This window comes from Pseudorca crassidens, chromosome 4, assembly GCF_039906515.1.
Source record: "Pseudorca crassidens isolate mPseCra1 chromosome 4, mPseCra1.hap1, whole genome shotgun sequence".
NCBI lineage: Eukaryota > Metazoa > Chordata > Mammalia > Artiodactyla > Delphinidae > Pseudorca > Pseudorca crassidens.
In genome coordinates this window covers 63,589,333-63,617,193 of record NC_090299.1, presented here as the reverse complement: position 1 = coordinate 63,617,193, position 27,861 = coordinate 63,589,333, and the positions used below count along the sequence as shown (strand labels likewise).

General features: G+C 37.3%; 1 protein-coding gene across 4 annotated transcripts in view; it reads left to right on the top strand.

Moving 5' to 3' along the window:
• RFC1 (replication factor C subunit 1) overlaps positions 1-27,861 on the top strand; it is an 82,704-nt gene that overhangs the window by 27,383 nt on the left and 27,460 nt on the right. For 2 of the 4 annotated variants that reach the window (XM_067735762.1, XM_067735764.1), the window contains exons 5-12: positions 15,605-15,846; positions 16,691-16,768; positions 20,070-20,147; positions 21,307-21,394; positions 22,454-22,728; positions 23,464-23,571; positions 24,645-24,824; positions 26,174-26,278. In XM_067735762.1, coding sequence (XP_067591863.1) covers positions 15,605-15,846; positions 16,691-16,768; positions 20,070-20,147; positions 21,307-21,394; positions 22,454-22,728; positions 23,464-23,571; positions 24,645-24,824; positions 26,174-26,278 — 1,154 coding nt within the window. Of the gene's footprint in view, positions 1-7,840; positions 7,994-15,604; positions 15,847-16,690; positions 16,769-20,069; positions 20,148-21,306; positions 21,395-22,453; positions 22,729-23,463; positions 23,572-24,644; positions 24,825-26,173; positions 26,279-27,861 lie in introns of those variants that run through there. The other 2 variants (XM_067735765.1, XM_067735763.1) reach the window with 2 other exon arrangements.

The window sequence follows — 27,861 nt, the reverse complement described above, 5'->3', positions numbered from 1 at the left end:
AAGAGAATGAGACGGTTAAAAAGAAGTCTGCAATAAAATTAGCATAATAAAATCAGAAATATAATGAGTTTCACAAAAAGAAAAGTGCAGCTTCTTGAAATTAATAAACTAACTAGAAATTTCTTGACCATAAAATAATTCTTTTATTCTTTTTTTTAAAGCTAAAACTACATACAAAATTTCAATGCTGGTTATGAATAAGTATTCATATTGTAGAAATAAATATTTATCAGTATATTGGGACTTGCCTGGAGGTCCAGTGGTTAAGACTTCATGCTTCCAATTCTGGGGGCATGGGTTCGATCCTTGGTAAGGGGAACTAAGATCCCACATGCCACGTGGCCAAAAAAAAAAAAAAAAAACCCACAACAACAATTTATCAGTATAAGGTTAAATAAAATATTTGTGGTAATAAAATTGTACTTTTTTTTTTTTTGGAGTTTGGAGCTTCTTGTGGAAAAGGATTATATGAGATGATTCAGTTTTAAAAACCTGTTAATTCCAAAAGAAACAATTTTCTTTACTATTCCATATTTTATCTTTTATAAACCAACTGTTTTTTTTCCTTACAGCATAGCATGCGTAGTGTTTAAGAACATGAGCTCTTGAGTAAAACCTCCTGCCTGGGTTAAACCTTCATTTACCTTTCCCTGTGTCTTAGTTTTCTTGTTTGTAAAATGGGGTATTACTAGTACCTACATCAGAGGCCTTTGTGCTTGATCAAATGAGATAATGCTTGAAAAGCAATTAAAATAGTGTCTGTCACATTACTGAAATGCTCAGTAAGTATTAACTGTTATTATTATATTTTGACCTGATCGTACACCTACATCTGCCTTTAAGATTATGCTAAAGACATTTGCTTTTGCTTAGATACTTAGGGCTTTTTTTGATTATATAACTGTGCTTTAGAAATTTAGAAATTGTATTTGGCCCACTTATGTTATAGATGTTCTTTGTCCAGTATGGGAACTACTACATGTGGCTGTTGAGCACTTGAAATATGATTAGCCCCAATTCAGAATGTTTTACTTGTGAAGTATAGATTTCAAAGACTTACTACAAAAAAAAAGGATAAATTATCTTATTAATAATTTTTTAGCATTGATTACATGTTTAAATAATAATCTAAATATGTTAGGATAAGTGAAATATATTATTAAAATTAATTTCATCTGTTTCTTTTTCCTTTTTAAAAAGGTGGCTTGCATTTTATTCCTGTTGCACAGTGCTTTATAAACAATGAGAAACATACTTAGGAAATAACCTTACTTTATTTATTTATTTTAAAATATTTATTTATTTATTTACTTTGGGTGTACTGGGTCTTAGTTGCTCCATGTGGGCTCTTAGTTGTGGCCTGTGGACTTCTTAGTTGTGGCATGCATGTGGAATCTAGTTCCCCGACTAGGGATCGAACCTGGGCCCCCTGTGTTGGGAGTGCAGAGTCTTACCCACTGGACCACCAAGGAAGTCTTGGAAATAACCTAACTTTAGAAAATAATCTACTAAGCAACTATACTCCAATAAAAATTAATTTAAAAAGTTAAAAAAGAAAAGAAAATAACCTACTTAACCTACTTCAGGTGCCTTTGGTTGTACTATTACACAGTTCTTTAGGCTATATTGTTATACAGATCTTTAGGCTTATCATTTAGCTCCATGACACACTTTTCATCATCACTTTGTTTGATTAAATTTGTCTTCTATTATGTATTGATTTTTTTAAAGATTTTTTTTGATGCGGACTATTTTTAAAGTCTTTGTTGGATTTGTTACAGTATTGCTTCGGTTTTATGTTTTGGTTTTTTGACCGCAAGGCATGTGAGATCTTAGCTCCCCGACCAGGGATCGAACCTGCACCCCCCTGCATTGGAAGGCAAAGTCTTAACCACTGGACTGCCAGGGAAGTCCCTTACTGATTTTTAAAGTACTTTAACTACATTAGTTTCTCATATTACAGGAAAAGGAAAAAAATTGCTTATACATATCTTCATAGCTAACCATTGACTGTAGTAAAATGTTCTTGTAGGTTGGTAAAAATCCAAATACTTGTTGTACTGGGTAAATATGTTTACTTTTAGTTGTTTAATGAAGTGAGAGACCTTGAGTTTTGTTTGACACAGGTGACCTTTTATTATGCGGTTTCATCAGGGGCTGCTTGTGTTTGGTTGAAAATGGTGGGGCTTTTCCCAATCTTGAGAATTGTTTATGACGGGTAATTTAAAAAAAGTTTTTATTGGTGTATAGTTGATTTACAATGTTGTGTTAGTTTCACGTGTACAGCAAAGTGAATATATGCGCATATATATATGTCTCCACTCATTTTTAGATTCTTTTCCCATACAGGTCATAACAGAATATTGAGTCTAGTTCCCTGTGCTATACAGTAGGTCCTTATTAGTTATCTCTTTTATACATAGTAGTGTGTACATGTCAATCCCAATCTCCCAATTTATTCCCTCCCCACTTCCCCCCTGGGTAACCATAAGTTTGTTTTCTACATCTGTGACTCTTTTTCTGTTTTGTAAATAAGTTCATCTGTACCATTTTTTTGGATTCCACATATAAGCAATATCATGTGATATTTGTCTTTGTCTGATTTACTTCACTTAGTATGACAATCTCTGGGTCCATCCGTGTTGTGGCAAATGGCATTATTTCATTCTTTTTTATGGCTGCGTAGTATTCCATCATATATATGTACCACGTCTTTTTATCCACTCCTCTGTCAGTGGACATTTAGGTTGCTTCCATGTCTTGGCTATTGTAAATAATGGTGCAATGAACATTGGGGTGCATGCATCTTTTCAAATTATGGTTTTCTCCAGATATATGCCCAGGAGTGGGATTGCCAGATAATATGGTAGTTTTATATGTAATTTTTTAAGGAACCTCCTTACTGTTCTCCATAATGGTTGTACCAGTTTACATTCCCACCAACAGTGTAGGAGGGTTTCCTTTTCTCCACACTTTCTCCATCTCTCTACCCCCTCTTCAGCATTTGTTATTTGTAGACTTTTTTTTTTTTTTTTTGCGGTACGCAGGCCTCTCACTGCTGTGGCCCCTCCTGTTGCGGAGCACAGGCTCTGGACGTGCAGGCTCAGCGGCCATGGCTCACCGGCCCAGCCGCTCCGTGGCATGTGGGGTCTTCCCAGACCGGGGCACGAACCCGTGTCCCCTGTGTCGGCAGGCGGACTCTCAACCACTGCGCCACCAGGGAAGCCCTATAGACTTTTTAATGATGGCTATTCTGACTGGTGTGAGGTGGTACCTCATTGTTGTTTTGATTTGCGTTTCTCTAGTAATTAGTGATGTTGAGCATCTTTTCATGTGATTTTTGGCCCTCTTTATGTCTTCTTTGGAGAAATGTCTATTTAGATCTTCTGCCGATGTTCTGATTGAGCTGTTTTTTTTTTCTATATTGTATTAAAAAAAGTCCAAACAGGAGCTGTTTGTATATTTTGGAGATTAATCCCTTGTTCGTTGCTTCATTTACAAATATTTTCTCCCATTCTGTGGGTTGTTATGACCGGTAATTTTTATTGAGCATATAATTCCATAGGCTGATAGTGTTCTTGAAGTTATAATTATTTTGGGGACATTAAGTGGGAAAAAATTGGGAATGTGCTGTTCTCCAGGTTACCATGTAATATCAGTGACTTGTGACTCGGGAAAATAGCAGCAGAAAATATTATTGGGGAATGTGTGTGCTAATTTTTAGTGACATACAGCTTTGTGTACCAGATAAATAAGAATAGATTTCTGTATAGGATAGAGAACTTCTCTTAGATATTTTCAGGGAAACCCAGTGTGGCTGAGACAGAGAATTTCCTTGAAGTGAGAGGAAACCTAAGAACTGTGTATTATATTTCTTTCATTATACTTGTGCAAAAATTAATATGGATTTAAAATCAATATTAAAAAATTAATAATACTATTAATATTTATAGTTTTTATAAGACTATAAAAGAAACTAAGTTTAGATTTTTGAGGATGAGTATTTAGATTAATATTATTCAGAATTTCCTAAGTAACACATTCTCACTGAAAAAGAAACAATTCAGATAAAAAATGTTCCATTCCTTCATCCATCCCTTTTGCCTTACATAGCTATATAAATTTAAAAAATATATATATACACACATGTATATTTACATATATACACGTATTTGGAGTGGCATCTTGTAACATTTCTGCAGCTTGCTTTTTCATAACTTAATGTCTCCTTCCCTTCCTCCTTCCTTCTCTCCTTTTCTCCCCTCCCTCCCTCCCCACCCCTCAGCCTCTCTCTCTTTCAATACAGAAAGATTCCTATCTCATTCTTTTAAACTTCTGCATAGTGAATTTTAATGGTATGCATTTAATTTTTCTCATACTCTTATTTTGGATATTGGATTATTGATGTGAACATACTTGTTTATGCTTCATTGTAATAGAACATATTTAGCCATCAATAAGTGGACAATTCACAATGAAGAATATTATCACTTAAAAGAGAATAGAATTTCTTGAGGTTAAGTGGCATTTGTTTTAAGGGTGTAGTTTATTCACCTATATTATAAAGAATAGAAGGGGGTTCCACTTTGTGCTTCTCAGGTCCAGAAAAGGGACTTTATGTTTATCCTTATTAAATTTTTTTGCTGAAAATATTTTTCTGAAACTCTTACGTTTTTATCTTGTTAGCTTCCAGGGTTTTGTATTCTGATTCTGTCATCTTTTTTTTTTTTAATTTTACATTTGAATATTTTCATTTAACAATATTAAATTCTCACTGATTTATTTATTTAACAAACGCGATTGTTCACTGTTTGTGCCCAACAGCATACTGGACAATCTATGAAATAGATAAGAGAATAAAGTTCAGCCCTGTCCTCAAGGGCTTAAATTCTACTGGGGAGATAAGCCTTTTACATAAAAATTATAATACAAGGAAAGAATTAACAGTGATAAAAATATCTTCCAAGGATATTTGGGCATGAGAGAGGTAACTTTTATTTTGGAAGTTCAGGAAACATTTCCTGGGAGAGAGAGAAATTTGAGATAAACATCAAAGGTTTTGGTAGGATTTAACATGGAGATTTAGGTATTGTGTATACTAGAAAGGAGAATAATGTGAAGTTTGGAAATCAGTAGTGCTGTTTCATGTGCATTATTCACTACTTTCTAACTTTATAGAAAGAGGAAAATCTACTTTAAAAAATTCAATTTATAAACTTTCACAGATTTACTTAGACCAGATTAATACTACCTAGTATTGTATCGTACCTTGTATTTTCTTAATTACAGTATCATCTGTTTAGGAATCTCTTACTTTACTTGAAACCTCTGTGTCCATGTGAAAGGCAGGGAGAATTCGACCTTAATAATGTCAACATAAATTTTGTCTTGTATACTATTATAAATTTTTTTCAAAACACTTTTATACTGACTTCATGGAATGGAATAACATTATTTATTATATGGCTTATATTTCCTATCTGTCTCATTTGATCTTCAAAACTACCTTATATCAGAGCTGACTTGCTTTAAGAAAACTTACTCTTAAAGAATCAATTTTCAATCTAAGGTTGCACAAAGCTTCAGTGTGAAAGAATCCTGTAGTTCTTTGGATGCCCCTCATCCACTTATTTTTTATATCATCTGATTTCATATCTTCTACAGATTTGATAAACCTATCTGTGTGTTTCTTTCTGAATCATTAGTAAAACTGTTTAGTATTAAGGGACATGTAAAGAAACCTTTTTCAAAATTGACATGATCGAATATCAGCATCCTGGATACAGCTTTTCAGTTTCTTCTGAAGAGCTTTGCAATTAGTTATGAATCTCAGAAACCACTGTTACGTATCTTGTATTTCTCCATCTTGCCATAAATCAGTGCTTCTTAATCAAGGGTGATTTTGCCTTGCAGCAAAAAATCTGGCATATCTGGAGTGCTATTTTTGGTCATCACAACTGGCGGATGCTGCGGCATCTAGTTGGTAGAGGCCAGAGTTGCTACTACACATCCTACAGTGCACCAGAGAGCCCCCTACAACAATTATTTGGCTCAAGATGTCAATAATGCAGAGGTTAAAAACCCTGCCGTAGCCTATCGGAAGACAATTTGGTAGATGCTTTGTTACAGTCCAGACATCCCTGTTTCTAATATTCATCTCATCTGCTAGTCCTAAAGAATAAATGATGGCTCAGGCCAGCATAGTTTAATCTCAGTGAATCTCTGTCTGCTTCTGTTAAATACTCTCTTTTTGGTTTTTGTTTGTTTTTTATTTTAATTTTTTATTGAAGTATAGTTGATTTATAATGTGTTAATTTCTGCTATACAGCAAAGTAATTCAGTTATACATATATGTACATTCTTTTTCATATTCTTTTCCATTATGGTTTATCACAGGATACTGAATATAGCTTACTGTGCTATACAGTAGGACCTTGTTGTTTATCTATTCTATATATAATAGTTTGCATCTGCTAACCCCAAACTCCCGCTTCATCCCTCCCTCACCCCCCTCCCCCTTGGCAACAACAAGTCTGTTCTCTATGTCTGTGAGTCTGTTTCTGTTTTGTAGATGAGTTCATTTGTGTCATTTTAGATTCCACATATAAGTGGTATCATATGGTATTCATCTTTCTCTTTCTGACTTACTTCAGTTAGTATGATAATCTCTAGTTGCATCCATGTTGCTGCAAATGGCATTATTTCATTCTTTTTTATGGCTGAGTAGTATTCCATTGTGTATATGTACCACATCTTTATCCATTCATCTGTCGATGGACATTTAGTTTGTTTCCATGTCTTGGCTGTTGTGAATAGTGCTGCTGTGAACACTGGGGTGCATGTATCTTTCTGAATTATAGTTTTGTCAGATATATGCCCAGAAGTGGGATTGCTGGTTCATACGGTAGTTCTATTTTTAGTTTTCTGAGGAACCTCCATGCTGTTTTCCATAGTGGTTGCACCAACTTACATTCCCACCAATAGTGTAGAAGCGTTCCCTTTTCTCCACCCCCTCTTCAGAATTTGTTATTTGTTGACTTTTTAATGATGGCCATTCTAACTGGTGTGAGGTGATATCTCATTGTAGTTTTGATTTGCATTTCTCTAATAGCCATGTTGAGCATCTTTTCATGTGACTGTTGGCTATCTGTAAATACTCTCTTTTTGCCCTGCTCTTGATATTGTTGTGTAGAACTGTAACCAAACCTTTCTCCTTCTATATTTCTGTAGTTGGGGATCTGCCTTTTTCTTTTCGACAATTAGGACTCCACTTCTCCTCTTTAATCTTTAGAGACTTCTTCCATTTTATATGATGATTCAAGGTCACTGATATCCTTTAGCAAGTTCATTCCCAAATTCATTTTGACTGAAGCATCATTATAAGAGCTAGGTGCTTTCTTGTAGTCTTTTTTCCCTAGTTTGCTCTTCAGTCCCCTTTCAGTAGTGCATATTATGAGACCTGAAAAAAAATTCAGTGGCATATGAAGAAGGAGAACTGAAAAGGACATAGTGAATAATGAAGCACTAGAGTATCTGGAATGATTATTGAGTGTCTGAAACATCTTTGAAAATGAACAGACTGTTGTTTTCTGGTGACACATATTTTGTTGTCAGGTACTTGTGAAAGTATGAGAGATACAGGATTGTATTCGAGAATGCTAAGGAAGTAGGATTATGTTATGAAAATGTCATTAAGCACTAATGAAACAGTATACAGGTGATTTATACTTGGTCTTAGCATAGAAACCAGCATTGTTATGTCCTCTCATGTGCGGGGAAGTGGAATGTGAATGGAAGTGGTGAATCGCATTGCTGAACCACTCCCTTAACTCTTCCGGTCAGTCGAGTTTTCCTTCTGTTGCCGGTTTCATGCTTTAGAGTTGTAAGAAGCTCTGGATAATGTACCTGTGGCTAGTTGTCTAAGCCCTCCCTCCCCTAACCCTGAACCTCCTTTTTCTTTTCCTGTGAGATGCAGTGGAGATGGAGGAAGGAGGTGAGTAAGTAGTAAAATGTTCCACTTTCTTCTCCTGCATTGTTTTCTTAGTAATTGAAACCAGCTGTGACTTTCCATGGACTGTTCTTCCTGCTCTGGGGAGGACTCTATGTGGTAGATAACATCACAGCACAAGCCAATACTTTTTTCTCTTAATGATAAATATCATTACTTAGCTACCTCACTAGACCTCACGAATTATTAAGTAATTTTATTCTTAAAATATAACTGACTCCATTTGATTCTAAGAGGATTTATTGGTAAAGAATCATGATATCTCTAAATTTCTTGATTAAGGATGAGCAGTTTCAGTTTTATTTCATTATACTGAAATATATCTGATTCACCACATAAATCATTCAGTGATTCACCCCAGAATGTCCGATTCTCACACCCCATAAGCGGTGCAAAGATGATATGTGTAGTTTCTTTTCCAACCACTTAATTAACAAATATTTATTGAAGACTTGGAATATGCATATGAACCGTTCTCTATGTCCACACCAAAATGACAGTTTGGATTTTTGACTCAAGGAAGTATTGAAAAGGAAGTTAGTAGAAAAAGGCTCTAAAGACTCAGATTCCCTTTTTAGTTTTTGACTTGTTGCAAAATAAATTATTTTTAATCTCTGTAACCAGATTCTCTAGGATGGTCTCCATTAATTTGGTTTCTGTGTATTTCACACTGAGGGAAAAAAATTAGAATCCCAAACTCTCAGCAGTAGGAACTTCAGAATTAGATTTTTTTAGAGACCTGCACATTATTTTCTTGCTCTTTCATTTGTTATCCTTTTAAATAAATGAATGTATCTAACTCAGAGTGGCAAAGCAATCTTCTCTTCCAGGCAATTCCTCTGCTGTATGTTGGATAATGCTAGTTTACGTGGTGATTCTTACCACATTTGAGGTTATGTTGTATATAAATAAAAATAAATGGTGTTTTTATAAGGAGTCAGATATCCTGGGGGGAGGTTCTAAGTGTTCCGTTGCCCATGATTTTCAACTAGGTCACAGAAATTTGACTTAGATCTATTTATCATTATTTTAAGTTAATGTGAAGAAGAGAACACAGTTTTGCCTTTGGCTTCTGACAAGGCAGAACAAATTTAGGCTCATTAGGAAACAAGAACAAATGTTAAAAAAGAAAAACAACCATAACTTTATTTGGGGTGTTTCATATCTACACACTGTGTAGAATCGTAAAATATTTATTTTACATAAGGATGGTCACAGCCTTATAGTTACAGGTCCATGTAACTATAAGGACTGTGGAGAAGTTCACAAATCACAGGGCACTAAATAAGCATTAAATCAAGCAAGTCAATATATTTTTTTCCTTTTTGCATAACTGTATTTCACTAGAATTGCTCCTGCTTTCCAAGGGGACTTGGAGAACCATTTATTTTGTGGTTAGTAGAGAACAAAGCACCTTGTATATAATTTTTGCTTAGTACAGTGAAAACATACTTGAAATTTCATGCAGAATATTTCCATATTTTTTCTTGAAACTTACATTTTTACTCAGTATTTATGAAAATGTTTATAAAGTTATGTCTGTGTTTAGATGTAGTATATTTTTGGGATCTGTAGCTTGAAGACATTGTTAACTTTAAACCCATTGTAAAAAGATCTCTAGTAGAGAAGGCTATGGAAAGAAGCTCTCTTTTAGGAGTGATGTTTAAGGCTAACCTAAAGAACAAAGTGATGCATTTTTGGTTTTTTGCCAGCTTATTTTTACTGTTTTCATAATTTTTTTTTGAGCTTTGAAATTTGGGCTTAATTTTTTATGACAGCATGAATTCATTGTATGACTAGATCACAATGTATATAGCCCTTCCAGTTTTAATTATTTTTGTTGCCTACGTTTTTAATGTTTTTAGTAGTGTGATGAATATATTTGTATATAAATGTTTGTCAGCACCTCTCATTATCTCTAAGAATTACTATGCTAAAGGTTATGAACTTCTTTAAGGTTCTAGATATATTTTGCCAAATTGCTTTCTAGAAAAGTCATACTGTTGGGTTGACCGAAAAGTTCGTTCGGGTTTTTCGTAAGATGTTATGGAAGAACCCAAACAAACTGTTTTGGCTAACCCAGTAGTTTACACTTTCATAGTTAGTGTTTATATTAGTACAGACTTATCACATTCTCATCAGTATTGAGTATAGTAGCTACAAAACCTATGTGACTATCCACAGATTTTTCACAATTATAGAAGGGAAAATCTTAAAAGAGTTTGTCTGGTCCAACATTTTGCAGAGGACAACGAATCCCAGATAATTAAAAAAATAACAATAGAAAGCCGAAGTCAGGTTAGCATTTTAGTTTTCTGGACTTCTGGTTCAGTATTGTTTTCACCAGAGAATACTGCTTTATTGTTTACTGAATGTTTATTATAACATGGCGCGGTACTATACTGGGCACTTTGATTTTTAAAAATCTAATCTTTCCAATAACCCAAGTGGTGAGTGGTTTGAAACTTTACCATTTGTAGGGAAGAGGAGCTAAAGAAGAGAACGAAGGCAGTCTTCAAACACTGAATGGGAAAAAAGATTAATTAGGGAAAATAGGTGGAATTCACAGGGAAGTGTTTTGGCTTAATGTAAGGAAGAACTTTTCTAAAGAATACAGTAGTGCTGTTCACCAAAGAAAGAGGAGGTCACGTTGAATTACACTGCTCCATTTTGAAAGTATTTAAGCCCAGTCTGCGTTTGCCAGGAATGTGGAAAATGGAATCCATGTATGGAATAAGAGAACTAGTTGACTAAAGATAATGCATTATAAAGAATGTGGTAGAGTACCTGGCATGGAGTTTAATGCTCAATAATGATAACTATTATAAACTAATTATATCATAAATTAGATAAAAAGATACCATGAAGTCCCTGAAGCTAGTGACAGAATAAGCAGAGATGCTAATAAATAATGAAAGAAGTAAGCAAAGAAAAATGGAGAGGAGGGAGAAGCTAAAGCCAAACCTCTTCTGTCTCAGAAAGCCAAGGGGACGGAGAGTTTCTAGGAGATAGTCAATTTGTTGTAAAATATTAGATGTAGGTTAAAAAGAAAGAGAAGTGTAATATACAGATAAAAAAGATACGATGAAAGAAATGAAAAATCACCCACAATCCCCTATCCAGAGATAAAAGTTGATAACATTTTATTCTTTTCAGATCTTTGAACATGAATTTAAAAGCATATCTATAAATATATAGATGGGTAGATTTAGATATATCACTAAACATCTTGTAATATCTCTTTTATCATTTAATACACATATGAATATCTTGATGTCAGTAAATATGGATATGCATTATAATTTTCTGTTGCTGCATAATTCATTACATGGTTGAACATAATAGTAGGTATTCAGGTTATTTGTTTTCTCACTTTATAAACAGTGTTCACTTATCTCTATCTTTGGTGCAACTGTCATAGTTGAGGCTGTCTTTTTTGCCTAAACTGTATTAGTCCCTTAATTTTTCCTTCATCTTTTCTTGCCCTCTTGCAGTCTGTTCTCCATACTTTTTTTTTGTTTTGTTTTTTGCGGTACGCGGGCCTCTCACTGTTGTGGCCTCTCCTGTTGCAGAGCACAGGCTCCGGACGCGCAGGCTCAGTGGCCATGGCTCACAGGCCCAGCCGCTCCGCGGCATGTGGGATCTTCCCGGACCAGGGCACGAACCCGTGTCCCCTGCATTGGCAGGCGGACTCTCAACCACTGCGCCACCAGGGAAGCCCTCCATACTTTTGAATGGACAAATGCTATGATAAGCATTTTTGTACATATGTCTTTGTGTACGTGTTCATTTGTTTTGTTTTTTTTTTTGGCCTCGGTGTGCAGCATGTGGGATCTTCGTTCCCAGACCAGGGATCGAACCTGTGCCCCCTGCAGTGGAAGCGTGGGGTCTTACCCACTGGACCACCATGGAAGTCCCTGTTTTTATTTATTTATTTTAAATTTTATTTATTTAACTTATTTATTTTTGGCTGCGTTGGGTCTTCGTTGCGGTGCGCGGGCTTCTCACTGCGGTGGCTTCTCTTTTTGCAGAGCCCTGGCTCTAAGCCCGTGGGCTTCAGTAGTTGTGGCTCGTGGGGTCTAGAGTGCAGGCTCGTTAGTTGTGGCGCACAGGCTTAGTTGCCCCGCTGCATCTTCCTGGACCAGGGCTCGAACCCGTGGCCCTGCATTGGCAGGTGGATTCCTAACCACTGCGCCACCAGGGAAGACCCCCTGTTTTGTTTTTAGACTAGTTAGTTAGAAGTGGAATTGCTGGGACTTTCCTGGTGGTCCAATGGGTAAGACTGTGCTTCCAATGCAGGGGGCCCGGGTTGGATCCCTGGTCAAGGAACTAGATGCCACATGCATGCTGCAACTAAAGATCCCGCGTGCCACCATGAAGATCCTGCATGCAGCAACTAAGACCCGGTGCGGCCAAAATTTAAAAAAATTAAAAAAAGAAGTGGAATGGCTGGGTCCAACTAATGGGTATGCATATGAGAGGTTTTGATACATGTTGCAAGATTGCCCCCCCATAAAGATTTTTTTAAATTTACTATTTAAAAATACTGTTGCCTATTGCGTATGTAAAGGTCCCATTTCCCTACACCCTTGCCAACAGTCTTTTTAATCTGATGGTCTTAGAAATTCTTGATCTCACTAGATATCATGCTCATCTGTTACCTGTGAATATTTATGAGATTGCTGGAGAAAGCGTTAAGCTAGGGATTGCAAATATCTACAATACCATTGTTTCCCTTTCTGAGTCTATACCAGATATCAGTGATTGATCTAGTTTGAGTTAATTGCTTAAGGACAGTTACAATATTTTATATACTAAGGAAATTCTTGAGTGTAGGGGAAGAACTATAACAGAAAAACATAGTGGTTGACTTGGTCCATTCAGTTCTGGGATTTTCTGTCATACTGCTTGTACACATGTTACTGCTTTGGGCATTTTTAAAGTGAGGGAGAAACTAGTAGAAGACTGTCATTTTGCAGATACAATTTAATTTTGTCCTTTCTCCATTAAGGAAATCCTTTCTTCCCAGAAGTACAGTTGTTGAATTCAAAACAAACCAAGTAAAAATTATAAAATTTAATAAGCTCTCGATAAGATTGAAAGTCTTGTCTTGTATACACTAGATATGCTTTTAACTTTGCACTTACTGCCTAAGGAGATATATTGGATATCTATACTTAGGAGGTTCCAGTTTTGTAGCTTTCTTATTTTATTTTTATTAAAGCCAGGATATCAGCAATGTTATTATTATTTGTTAAAATAAATAAATTTATTTATTTATTTTTGGCTCCATTGGGTCTTCGTTGCTGCACGTGGGCTTTCTCTGTTCGTGGCGAGCGGGGGCTACTCTTCATTGCAGTGTGCGGGCTTCTCGTTGCAGTGGCTTCTCTTGTTGTGGAGCACGAGCTCTAGGTGCGCGGGCTTCAGTAGTTGTGGCTCACGGGCTCTAGAGCGCAGGCTTAGTACTTGTAGTGCACAGACTTAGTAGCTCCGTGGCATGTGGGATCTTCCCGGACCAGGAATTGAACCTGTGTCCCCTACATTGGCAGGAGGATTCTTAACCAGTGCGCCACCAGGGAAGTCCCAGCAATGTTAATTTTGTTTTGAATCTTCTTTTAAGGGCATTTCATATAATTTGTTTTGACTGCTAAGGTAGAATAGTTTGTTGTTGAATGCTACTGGTTTGGTTATCTACAGCTTAACTGTGTCTAGGGATTTAAAATAGACAAACCTTAAATTATAAAAAATTGGATTTCAGTAATATAACAATTCATTATGTTGTTATCTTAGAGAAGAGGGAAGGAGTTTCAGATTATATTCTCAGTGGTTACTAGGACTGTTATGAGTGATTTGCATGGCTATGGTACCTAAGTGGAATGGGGATAATGTCACTAGCCTTTGCAGAACCATCTGAAGCAGATGGCAGAGGCAGAGAAGGACTCGTTATGTAGGAAGAACAGATATATGAGTGACTAAACTTAGTCTGTTGACTCTTGTCAATACATGGATTGAACTCTGGTACGTGCATCAAGCCTTGGATGTGCTTAGAAAGATTGATGAATGAATTTTTAATTTAATCTTGAAGGTAGATTGGCTATAGTTGAAGATAAGAAAACAAGTATGCTTTAACTAAAATCTTTGGTTGCAGGTTAAGAAGAAAACCTAGCTTGTTGTAAGCAAAATGGAATTTATTAGAAGGCCATTGCTGAATGTCATTGAATGCAAAAATAAACCTTTAGCACCTTAGTTTAAACACATTAGTTCAGCAAACTGATCAAGGGTAAGATACACCCCACCTTGTTCAGGTGCTCACTCCTGGTCCAGTTTGTGATGGCAAGGAATATGGAACCATCTAATAAATATATCTGTGGTTATTGGAGGCCCTTGGAGGGTGGAGTGGGGTGTAAGTCCTTAGGGAAAGTAGGCTTATAGTGAACTGTATGGACATCCTCAGAGGTGTCTACTCTGCTCTTGCTTTAAATAGTGGATTACTTTTTACATTTAGTACTCAGAAACCTGTAAGTTATTTATGCTTTGTAAAGTTTATAGTTTAATTTTAATATAAATATAATAATTAGAGAGTAAGGCTAAACCCTTTTTGATTTTTACATATCTTGGATACTTTTTTGTTTGCGATGGCAGCACCTAGGAACAGCACAGTGCTTGGCACGTATGACCCTTAGCAAACACTAGTAGTTGAATGAGTACTTGAGAGGAGGTAAGACCCATTCATGTGTGGCCTTGAACACCAAACTTATAAAGTGAACCCTCCTTCCCCCACAGTGACCTGACCTAGTATTCATGGCTGCCTTTTAGATTTTTCTTTTTATTGGATTTCTTTTGTTATTAGGCCAAAGTAAAAAGATTTTTATCTTGTGAATCACTGAATCAAACAAAAAAGTTTACTGAGGCCCTTTTGAGGTGCATTTTTGGGGTCTTTAATTATCTATGCATTGTCATGAATGCTTAGAAAGACTTTTTTTTTTTTTTTTTGTGGTACACAGGCCTCTCACTGATGTGGCCTCTCCCGTTGCGGAGCACAGGCTCTGGACGCGCAGGCTCAGCGGCCATGGCTCACGGGCCCAGCCGCTCTGCGGCATGTGGGATCTTCCCAGACCGGGGCACGAACCCGTGTCCCCTGCATCGGCAGGCGGACTCTCAACCACTGCGCCACCAGGGAAGCCCCTGTCTTACTTTTCTTCATAGCACTTATAACTTGACAGTATATGTTTATTTATTTCTGTATCTGTTTCCTCTTCTAGGTTCCAAGCTCCATGATGGCAGGGATTTTGTCTTTTTTATTCGCTGCTCTATCCTCAGTGCCTAACACATAATAGATGCTCAGTAATTATTTGTTGAATACATGAGTAAATATACACGTTTGTGTACTCTGGGTAGTAATTGGGGGAGATGGTGTATTACAGACCTGGCACTGGTAAATGTGAGGATAACTGTTGAATTTAGGAGATAGGAAGAAAAGAAAATCATTAGCATTCCATAGCACTTGTATATTTTTTATAAAGTTGGTGGAAGTGGTTGCTTTTGTAATTAGAATTGATATTTTATCAAGCCATATTTGGTCATATTTCATTTAAGATGAAGAAGATGACTTTGTGTGTAAGAAGGCAGCCTCTAAATCAAAAGAGAATGGAGGATCTCCAAATAGTTATCTTGGAGCATCAAACATGAAAAAGAATGAAGAAAACACTAAGACACTAAACACTAAGAATAAGCCTTTGTCACCAATGAAGCTTACCCCCACATCAGTGCTTGATTATTTTGGAACTGCAAGTGTCCAAAGATCGGCTAAGAAGATGGTGGCAAGCAAAAGAAAAGAGGTGAGTGTTCTACAGGCAAGCAAGAATGTTCAGGATTTGTACCCGTTCAGTTATTAATAAGAGGTGAAATTGGATTTTATGAATAGACCAGCATTTTATTGATGAAAATAATTTTCCTATGATTATGGGTAAAATGTAATTGCTATTATGTTGGAGGACGACCAAGTTAGAATATCACACATTTAAGTTTTTAATATTTGAAAGTGAGAAAAGATCATTTAAATCATAAGAATAAATTGTGATTCTTAGAATTTAAATACTCAGAATGCAAACTCATTTTACCCTTGACCTCAGACAATATAATTGTTCCCAAATGAGGTCATGAACACATAACTTAGAATAGAGCCTCCCTATGCTATACTTGTGACCTACTCTATTTTGGCTGATGTTGGATTCATCTTTTCCTGGACATTTAGGAAACAAATACAGATAAGTTAGTGAAAGTAGTTCCCTGCGTGGAAGCCTGCCGAGCAGTGTGTGTGTTGATTTCATTAGTACCTCCATTAGACAGTGTAATCTTTCTCATGTGTTGGTGTGCCAATGTTCTGGACTACTTCTGAAGCGAAGACATTAGTCTCTAGGGTTTTTTTTGGGTACTTCTTTTGAACATTTCAATAGAATTAAGTGAGAATCATCTGTCTGTAGCATATTTGCTTGTTAAGAAATTGGATGTGGTCACGGAGTAGCCATGAACATAATTTTTTGGCTGGTGTGCATTGAGTCTGTTTCATAACTGGTACATTTATCTCTCATTGGTGTATTTATTTAGCTATAGTTAAGAAAAAGCACCTTACTTTGAACTTAAGGTTTATGCTGATCTTGCTTGATTTTCCTTGAAATATAGCCTTCACAAAATGCAGATGATTCCAGATTAAATGATGAAGCCATCGCCAAGCAATTGCAACTTGATGAAGATGCAGAGGTATTAGCATTTTCTTTAGATTTCATTAGCACCTTGATGTTGTCACTTGCTATTTAGTCTACCCAGGCAGGCAATTAAGATAGTTCTAGTTTCATTTTGGGTTGAGCCTCATTGTAAGAGTTATGTGTAAAATAAGTTAAAATCTAATACTATATGAAAATCTAAGTTTATATAAAAGATAAATGATGAGAGCAGGGGATAACTAAAGATCTATTATTAGATTTCTTTGAATGGAAGCCTCCTTTAGAATAGTTAAAATAATTTAACTTGGTCCTATCTCTTCTCTTTCCCCTCTGGGCAATCTCATCTACTCCTCTGGCTTTAAGTACTATGCATATGCTGGTGATCTCTAAATCTATCTTCAGTTCAGAGTGCCCTTTGTAGTGAACCTGTTATATTCATTCAGTAAGTATTTATCGAGCACTTACTGAGTGCGTGGCACACTTCTAGGTGTTAAGGATACTGAAATTAAAAAAAAAAAAGTCAGATCATTATAAATGCCACGAGGAAAAGTAAAGGAATAGATGTTTGGTGTGATCAATGGGGTTATGAGTGTTCTATTTGAAATACAGGGGTTAGGAAAACCCCTCTGAGGAAGTGACATTGGGGCACATAATTCATGATAATGGTGAGCCATGGGGCTTCCTTCTACCTGGAGGAAGCTTTCCTCTAAACATAGAGAATAGCAGGTGTAAGCATCCTGAGGTAGAAATGTTTGAGTTTAATGAGTTTGGAAGAAATGGCCAGCAGCAAATCCTGTTATGTCATGACTGGTCTTTGGTACCTACCAGAAGGACTTGAGATGGTAAGGAGTTTGGATTTTAGTCTCTGTGAGATGAGAAGCCATTGGAGTATTGAATAGAGAAATGACATGACTTTTGATGGCTCTTAAAAGAAAATTATTCTGGCTGCTGTGAAGCTAAAGAAACCACGGTGGGCAAGAACAAAAGCAGATCATTTTGGAGACTGTTAGGGTAGGGGAGGTGAGAGAAGATGTTGGCTTGTACCAGGATGGGGGTAACGGAAGAGGTAGTGAGAAGTGGTCATCATCTGTATATGCTTTGAAGGTGCAACCTTCAAGTTGTTGCAGATAGACTGGACGTAAGGTATGAGGGAAATAGAAGATTTAAAGGTGACTCCATGTTTTTTGGCTTGAGCAGCTGGGTGAATGGTGATATCACTTTTTTTTTTTTTTTTTTTTTTTTTTGCTGTACGCGGGCCTCTCACTGCTGTGGCCTCTCCCGTTGCGGAGCACAGGCTCCGGACATGCAGGCTCAGAGGCCATGGCTCACGGGCCCAGCCGCTCTGCGGCATGTGGGATCCTCCCAGACCGGGACACGAACCCGTGTCCCCCACATCGGCAGGCGGACTCTCAACCACTGCGCCACCAGCTAAGCCCTGGTGATATCATTTATTAAGACTGGAACACTGGTACAGGAAAATCAAGAATTCTGTTTCGCACATAAGTTTGAGATGCCGAATAGGCTTCCAAATGGATATGCAGAGTGGGTAGTTGGGTAGAATAATCTGGAGCTCAGGGGAGAGGTCTAAACTGAAGATGTTTATTTGGGATCATTAACATTTGAATGGTATTAAAACCAATGTAACTAGATGAGATCATGGGGAGAGAATGTAAACAGAAAAGAAGTCTCAGGATTGAGCTCTGGGGCACTGTTAACAATGAGAGGTCAGGAAGAGAAGGATGATCCAGCAGAGGAGATTTAAAGAAAGTGGCTAGTGAAGTAGGACAATAAGGAAAGCTTGGTATTTTATGTAAGCCAAGTGAAGAAGGTATTTCAAGGGGGAGTGTTGTCTCTGTCAGAGACTTTAGACCTTGGTACCTGCTCTTTGAACCTCCTTCCTGTTTATTAGCTTAAGTGCCACTTTCTCATATTCCCTAAACTATGTTAGAAATCCCTTCTGTATGCCCTGTAGCTACTATTAATGTTTATTTGTGTCTTCTTAAATTGCTATTTCACTGTCTTCCTGTCTGTAGACTTTAAACTCTACCTACCAGGGCTGTTTATGTCTCAACTATTGTGACATCAGTGTTCATCTTAGTGCTTGGCAAAGAAGAGGCTCTTTTTTTTTTTTAAACATCTTTATTGGAGTATAATTGCTTTACAATAGTGTGTTAGTTTCTGCTTTATAGCAAAGTGAATCAGCTATACTTATACAAAGAAGAGGCTCTTGATAACAATTGTTTTGAGAGAACAGTATTCTAGTCTTCTGAAATAGTAATACTGACTGTTCACGTTTTATTAATTTGGCAGTTTATAGTTTGTGTTTTCAAAATCTTTTTCCATCTTATTGACGACACTGAATTTTATAAACTACATACAGATATCCACATGACTCAGGGTAGGACAGATGGCCTAGGTAAAATCATGAAGTGATTTTTTTAGGGACCTGACTTCTTATCTGTCTGAAATACTGGAGGCTTACCCTGTCCTTTCCAAACCAGGTGTGGCAGTTTGTATCACAATCCTCTGTTTTCCCATTTCTATCACATCCTTTCAGAATCCTGTTTGGGTCCTGTTTCTCATATATAATGAGAAATACATTCTACTTCCACACGTTCTCTTCTGGAAGAGCTCCATTTTACTGAAAGTAAAAATATTTGGAAATAACAGCGAGGTGAATGTCTGCGTGTTACATTAGCATTTTAGGAAAACTTCTGATATAATGACTTAAATTTTCAAAAGTCAGGACAGATAAATTACTACTGTGTTGTACCCCTGAAACTAATATACTATTAAGTCTACTGTACTTCAATTAAAAAAAATATCAGAACAGATACATTTGAATTAGTAATTGAAAATAGAAGTTTGATGATATTAGTGATAGTTGCATTAGTATGTATCTTACTGTGTGTGCAAAGAAGGTATATAATTTTCTTGGTTTATAGATTCATTTCTTTGTGTGCCCCCCACGTCCCCCACATGGCTATTGTTTTTCTGTTAGGATAGTGATTCTCTCCTGAACTCTTTTTAGAGTTTAAAATAAATAGAGATGAGAGATCTGTAAGTGTTGCATTGGGACCATTAAGAAAAAGCTAAAGACTTGGAACTTTATGCTCAATTTATCTATCAGGCCTGCAAAACTAGAAATATATGTTCTGCAGTCTAATTTGGCTTCACGAAACAAACTTGTGATACTCAGCTATTAAGTGAAAAAATGTCCTAGTTACTTTCTGGGAAATGTTTTTCCAGTTTCTTTTAAGTATCATGAACCACACATTTTAAAACTTTTCATTTACAAAAAGAAAAAAAGCAGCTCACTGTGTTGACACTTTTTACAGCTAGAGAGACAACTGCATGAAGATGAAGAGTTTGCCAGAACATTAGCCTTGTTGGATGAAGAACCCAAGACCAAAAAGGTGGTGTTTTACCAGGCTGTTTGCACTCTGAATATACAGTACAGATCAGTGTGCCCTTTCAGACCTGTGTAGTCTAGGCTCTGGAGATATAACCATGAATAACTCTGCTAGAGAGAAGCTAAATTATTTTCATTTATAAAAATGTTTTTGGAGAAGCTTATTGAGAAACTTCTTCTTCCTAAAGGAAGGTTGATAGAGCCAAAGCCAACCAAAACCCTTCTTCACAAAACAACAAGTTGTAACTTTTACTTACTGTCTGTCACAAAGGGATTCTCATGTACTTGTTCAGAGAATAACATTTATAAAGATTACAATGAATCTAAAGTTTAATAACTTTAATATTAATTACTGTCTTCTTAAAAACATAATTTTGCTGTTTCTAGTTAGCTAACTTTAAGATCTGTATTAGGACAGTCTCAAATAATAATGAGTGTATTTTTGGGACTCTCTAAAAGCATCAAGATTTTTTTCTTTAAGCACTTGATCTCCAAATAATTAGCCTTATTTCTGTTGAATCACATTCTGTTAATATTGTCATTATCAATACCTGACTAAAAGATTTTACAGCAGGCAGGTATAACACAATAGGGTATGGTGGGAACTCTGTCATTTGAAATGCCTTACTTCATCTAAAGGCATTTAAATTAGAATTATTTAAAAAATATGCTGTGTCATGCACCCCAGTTTGTGACCTCTTTGTAAAATGGAGAGTTTTGAAGGAGCAGTGAAGAGAATGGACATTTTTTTCTCTTGAGAAAATACTCTTTATTTTTCTTTTGATCTTTAGATTGTTTTTAATTTAGTCTTTTGGGTTTAGATTTTAGTTTTTAACTGCATAATGCTAACAATTTGAGACTGGAGATGAAACCAGCAGAAACAAGGCTTTCATTTTCAGACTCACAAGTGGGGAACAACTGGCATAATTTTTTATAGATGTATTTTTTATACCCTTTCATCTGTTTCCTCATCTGTAAAATTAAAAGTACTAAAACATGTTTCATTTGCCCCAGAAATTTTGTGTATAAATGAATGAAAATTTATTGTATTGTTCCTCTACTTTGGAAGACGACCCTTAATGTTTGGTTGATTTTAACAACATATTTTGTGGTAACAGTTTTCCTGTTATTTGCCACATTTGACACTTTTTACGTTTTCTTAGGCTCAAAAGGACCCAGGAGAGAGAGAGACGTTTTCATCTGTGCAAGCCAGTTTATGTAAAGCAGAAAAACCTAAATATCCTCATAAAGGTAAAACTAGCAGAAAAAAGTAAGCTGGAACATTTATCTTTATCGAAGAAAATTGATGTAATCATTTTTAAACGTTCTGTTGAGTAATTGCCTGGTATTCTTAGATAGATACTTCATAGGAGTACTGGAGCGTGTTCTACTTAGATACCTGGAAAGCTGTTTGGATATTAGTTGGTGTAGAATGCCTGTCTGCTCTGATTGCGAGAAATGTATCATAGCTCTTGGCTTCATGTTTATTTCCAAGTGTAGTGCAACTGTGTGGACTTCAATACATGAAGACAAAAGACTAGATGTTTCAGGCTCATAGAGTTGGCTCATAGTTATCCAGGTCATCTGAAGCTCTTCTGCTGGTTGTCTGTAGGTTTTAGGTTTTTTTTTTAGTGGTCCTGATATCTAACCATCTGTTAATATAGATGGGCTTAATCTTATAAGTATATCTGTTCATATAATTTTAGTCTTGAAATCCCAAGATTCTTTCAGACTTTATTACAAACAGAAATTTTTATGTGACATATTTTAATTAGCAACTTTTCTGTGTGAATTTCAGATCATTGACGTTTATCTGTGGGATAAAGTCCATGTTCGCAGATGTAGTTTACCATATTATTTCAATTAGTGAGTAATTTATATTGAAAAAGGCAGATCTCTTAATTTGAACTGGTTATACAAAGAAGTAATATACAGATGTTTAATTTTTTTTTTTTTTTTGCGGTATGAGGGCCTCTCACTGTTGTGGCCTCTCCCGTTGCGGAGCACAGGCTCCAGACGCGCAGGCTCAGCGGCCATGGCTTATGGGCCCAGCCGCTCCGCGGTATGTGGGATCTTCCCGGACCGGGGCACGAACCCGTGTCCCCTGCATCGGCAGGCGGACCCCCAACCACTGCGCCACCAGGGAAGCCGCGAAGAACTAAAATCTTAATGTGCATGTTATGAAGTCACCATATGACGTTGTGTCCTACTAAGATTATTCAGTTGAAAAATGAAAAAATAATCTTGATATTGGGTATCATTTTCCAAAAACAACAATCATAATCTTTTCCTTCTTCCTAATAAAAACAGAACAATTTTCAGATGACAGAAAGAACTGCAGTCCTAAGAAGCAAACTAAATGTGAAAGTTCAAAAGAATCTCAGCAACATTCCAGGTCATCCACTCATAAAATAGGAGAAACTTCTTCTCCAAAAACCAGTTCCAAGCTGGCACCACTGAAAAAAAAAGAAGAAAGTTCTAATAAAGAAACACAGCCTATGGCCTCAAAAAGAAAAGAAAATGCCATTGAGTTGAAAGAGACAAGAACTCCTAAGAAAATCAAAAGTTCTCCAGCTAAAAAAGAGGTATAAGTTTTCTAAAAGCATATCATTTGGGGGCTGTGTGTTGATCTTGGTTTGGTTGTGTTCAAGTTTTATTTCTAACTTTATAAGTCATTACAGTACTTTTTTTAAAAAAAATAAATTTATTTATTTATTTTTAGCTGCGTTGGGTCTTCGTTGCTGCGCGCAGGCTTTCACTAGTTGTGGCGAGCAGGGGTTACTCTTCATTGCGGTGCGTGGGCTTCTCATTGCGGTGGCTTCTCTTGCTGCGGAGCACGGGCTCTAGGTGCACAGGCTTCAGTAGTTGTGGCACGTGGGCTCAGTAGTTGTGGCTCGCGGGCTGTAGAGCACAGGCTCAGTAGCTGTGGTGCATGGGCTTAGTTGCTCCACGGCATGTGGGATCTTCCCAGACCAGGGCTTGAACCTGTTTCCCCTGCATTGGCAGGCGGATTCTTAACCACTGTGCCACCCGGGAAGTCCCCCTTTTCGTTTTTTTTGCTTGGGGCTGGCAACTTGGCTTATACACCCAATCTACCCTGAGGTACGTGCCTTTAGAGAGAGTCAAAAGGTTTGAGAAGGGCTGATGGCAGGGATGTTTATAAGCCAGGCACGTGTAAATTGGGGAGTACCTCTGTAGCTAAAATTGTTAATATCAGGACCAAACACTGAAGTGACTTAATGTTTATTTATTGATATGTATTTTTAATTTTACATTGAATTTGCATGACTTTATTCAATTTCCTCTCCCTCTCCCCAAAGTCTATAAGTCCTGAAGATTCTGAAAAGAGACGAACTAATTATCAAGCTTATCGAAGCTACTTAAATCGAGAAGGTCCCAAAGCTCTGGGCTCCAAAGAGATACCAAAGGTAAGAGTACTGAAAGGATATGTCATGGCCTCTGGCCTGTGGGTCCATGTATGTATTTACTATGTTTATAGTAGCAGAGAATTAATAATTAAAAATGAACAGAAAAGCCTTAGTCACCATCTTTACGAATTAGGAGATAGGCTACGGCAGTCACAAGATTAATGCTCTTTGCCTTCATGGTGCTTATGGTCTAACTCAGGAAAGAGACATTAAGTAAATTATTATTTAATTATAATTGTGATATGTACCATAAGGGAACAATCCAAGATTCTTTTAGGGGGTGTAACAGAGGAACCTGGCCCTAAGAAGAGTTGTAAGTGGGGGAAGAGTATGACCAGATTTGCATTTCAAGGAGAGCACTCTGGCTGCTGAATATAGAGTGCAGTGGAGGGGGAGGAATAAATATAGGGAGATCAATTAGGGGAGATGGTGAGAAATAATAGTGACTTGTCCAGGCTAGTAGCAGTGAAAGGGCTGAGAAGTGAAGTAGCTTCAATGGAAGAGGCAAAATCTGTAGGACTTGGCTCTCTTTGGCGCATGTCTTTTGTATTATCAAGTTAACTTTCCAATCAAGAGATTATGTGCTATTGCCTTTAAGTTGCTCGCAGGTTGTTAGATTTACTATCATAGGGGAAACAGCCAGAGAGAAGGGCAGGAGCTCAAACTTGTTTAGTTTTTTCAGAATTGAAACTTTCATTTTTTAACAATAGCAAGATATTCTGTAGGTACATTGCATCTGGTTGTTAAAGTGTTACAAGTTAACTAGTAGTTTAAATATTAAAAAAAAATGAGAATAGTATGAATGGATAATTTTAATACACTTTCCTAACCATGTTGGACGTATATTTTTTATTGCTGGTTTTATAAGTTTATTAAATGTTAACCTACATAAGAATTTCTCAGGATTTAATTTGTTCCTGCTTATTTGCTGTAAATTTCCTGTAAATTTTTTCATGCTGAGATTATTTATGATGTCAAATGAGAAAAATCAACTTCCTGCAGCTTTGATGCCAAATATTTCTTTGGAAAGCTGCCATGTAATTTCCTCTCTGCTTGAACACTTTGGTTTTTAGGGAGCTGAAAATTGCTTGGAAGGCCTTACGTTTGTAATCACAGGAGTGCTGGAGTCCATTGAACGAGATGAGGCCAAGTCTCTAATTGAGCGTTATGGGGGAAAAGTAACAGGAAATGTCAGCAAGAAAACAAACTACCTTGTCATGGGTCGTGATAGTGGTCAGTCCAAGAGTGATAAGGTGGGTACTGCTGTGTTCTCAGCACAGTGAAGTAGGCTGCTTGCCTTGGCGGGCTCTTCATGTGACCATATGTAGTATAATGTCCTTTACATGTTGTGAGATGAAGGAAAAAAATGGAAAAGTAATCTCTTCACTACATTATTTCTTCTCCACAGAGATGTTGTTTGGCTTTGACCCTGGGATTTTGGTTTTCCAGTTGAAGGCACAGTTCCTATGTACTTGGCTTTCTTAGCGTACTATTCTAGTCAAAATCTTGTTTTGAAAATCTCTTTTTCTAGTCTTAAGTATACCTATATATGCTGCTGTGGACTCCATCTTAAGTTTTTTAACTGGAAGATCTTTTTATTGGAAGGTCTGTTGGGTAGTATTGCATTTAGTTCCAAGTAATAGAATACCTGACTAACTGTGGTTTTGACAAATAGCTGCTTATTTCCTTACCTTATGAGAATTGCAGAGGCAGGCAGTTGCGGGGGATGGTTCAGCACCTCGGTGATGTAGCTAGACTTAGTGCCATCCTCCACTTCTGTCTTCATGCACGTTGCCTTGTGTTGCAAGGTAGCTGCCACTCTCAAGTTCACATATAAGGCTGGAAATAGGGAGCAGTGACAAGATGTTATACTAGCTGTGACTGACCTTATAAGAGTTTTCCTGGAAACACCTCTTACAGAATTCCACTTAAGTCTCATTGGCCGGAGCTGTCACATGGCCATTCACAGCTACACAAGAGGTTGGGGAGGATGAGGACTTTTCTGATTCTCAGACCAATCATAAGTCATCACTTGGAGATGGACACATTGGAGTTCTGTTAGCAGGGATAAGGTAGAGGAGAGTGTCTGCCAGCCGATATGGCTTTGACCCTAGTGGCTTTGACCTTTGTAGGGCAGAGGGAAAGGTAAAGCAATCCACAGAAGTGGCAGTGTGATACCTCAGGTGCCAACCCACCACTCTTAGAGGAGGTATCTGTTATTTTCTTTTTTTTTTTTTTCTTGCGGTATGCGGGCCTCTCACTGTTGTGGCCTCTCCCGTTGCGGAGCACAGGCTCCAGACATGCAGGCTCAGCGGCCATGGCTCACGGGCCCAGCCGCTCCGCGGCACGTGGGATCCTCCCGGACCGGGGCACGAACCCGCGCCCCCTGCATCAGCAGGCGGACTCTCAACCACTGCGCCACCAGGGAAGCCCTATTTTCTTTCTTTTTAATGATACTTTTTCATGAACATGGTTTTAGAAAACATTCCAGTGTTATCTAATTTACAAATGTGGTTTTTCACCTTCTGACAAGCCTGGGAATCATATTTTTTTTTTTTTACAGAAAGTAATGGTTTCAATGATTTGCATTTTTAATTAATAGGCAGCAGCCTTGGGAACAAAAATTATTGATGAAGATGGCCTATTGAATCTGATTCGAACTATGCCAGGCAAGAAGTCCAAGTATGAAATAGCAGCTGAAGCTGAGGTTTGTATACAATGAACTTGACTTATTTAAGTTGGTGTATAGCAGCTTCCCTGTTTCATAGAGACATTTCTTGGGTGGATGCAGGTCTGTGGGCTAAAAAATTAACTTTTCCTTCTACCACAAATGAACTTACCTTATTTCCTTTTGAGTGGTGGACTGTGCTGTAGGCTGTTGTCTTTGACGTGTTTCCTTACCTTTCTCAAAGGAGTATGAGGAGGGAGAGGGGACCTTGTATTGCACTTACCATATCTACTTAAACCGTCCATATTTTCCATATTCTTGCAATAACATTGTGCAAAGGTTCTTGCTTAAGAGTTCTTTGAAGGATATGCTATAGGTATCAGCATGATAATATTTTCATTTAGAACTATATTAGGACTTTTCCAGTTGTGACAGAAACCGAGCCGATATTAGCTTTAGCAAAAAGGGAAAAATTTTGACTCACACAACTAAACTCTGGGCAGTCGGATGCAGGAACTACTGCATGTACAGACTGCAGTGCTTTTAGGACCCTTTCAGTTTCTGTCTCTACTTCTCCTAGTGTTAGCTTTATTCATTTCCACTATATACAGGTCTTGTCCACGTGTAGGACACAGGGGTGCCAGCAGCCCAAGTTAAATGTCCCCAGCTCTGTCATCCAAGTGGTGAGGTGGTCTTCCGATTTATTCCAGTTGGAAAAATCTTGGAGAATGATTTGGATTAGCCCGTCATCAGTGTCCCCTAATGTTGACAGCTTACATAGCCGTAATACAGTTATCAAAACCAGGAGGTTAACATTGATGCCATGCTGTTAACTTCACAATTCCCCCCCGTTATCCTTAGGATCCCACACTGCATTGAGTTGTGTCTTCTTAGTCTCCTCCAATCTATGATAGTTCCTTAAGACTTTCCTTGTCTTTTTATGACCTTGATTTGATGAATACTAGTCAGTTGTTTTGTAGAATGTCTCTCAGTTTGGGTTGTTGATGTTTTCTCATGGTTAGATTGAGGTTATGCATTTTTGGCAAAGAAGACCACATAAGTGATACTCTGTCCTCCTCAGTGTATCGTATCAGCTGTGCATAATGTCGGTATGTCTTATTACTGGTGATGTTAACCTTTGTTACTTGGTTAAGATGATTTCTGCCTGCCTTTCCCACCAGTGAAGTGACAGTTTTTCCCCTTTGTAACTGATAAATATCTTGGGGAGATACTTTAATACCTTGTTGTTCCTCAAACATTCACCCACTAATTTTAGCACCCACTCACTGGTAAAGAGGCACTTTTTTTTTTTTAACATTTTTATTGGAGTATAATTGCTTTACAATGGTGTGTTAGTTTCTGCTTTATAACAAAGTGAATCAGTTATACATATGTTCCCATACCTCTTCCCTCTTGTGTCTCCCTACCTCCCACCCTCCCTATCCCACCCCTCTAGGTGGTCACAAAGCACCGAGCTGATCTCCCTGTGCTATGCGGCTGCTTCCCACTAGCTATCTATTTTACGTTTGGTAGTGTATATATATCCATGCCACTCTCTCACTTTGTCACAGCTTACCCTTCCCCCTCCCCATATCCTCAAGTCCATTCTCTAGTAGGTCTGT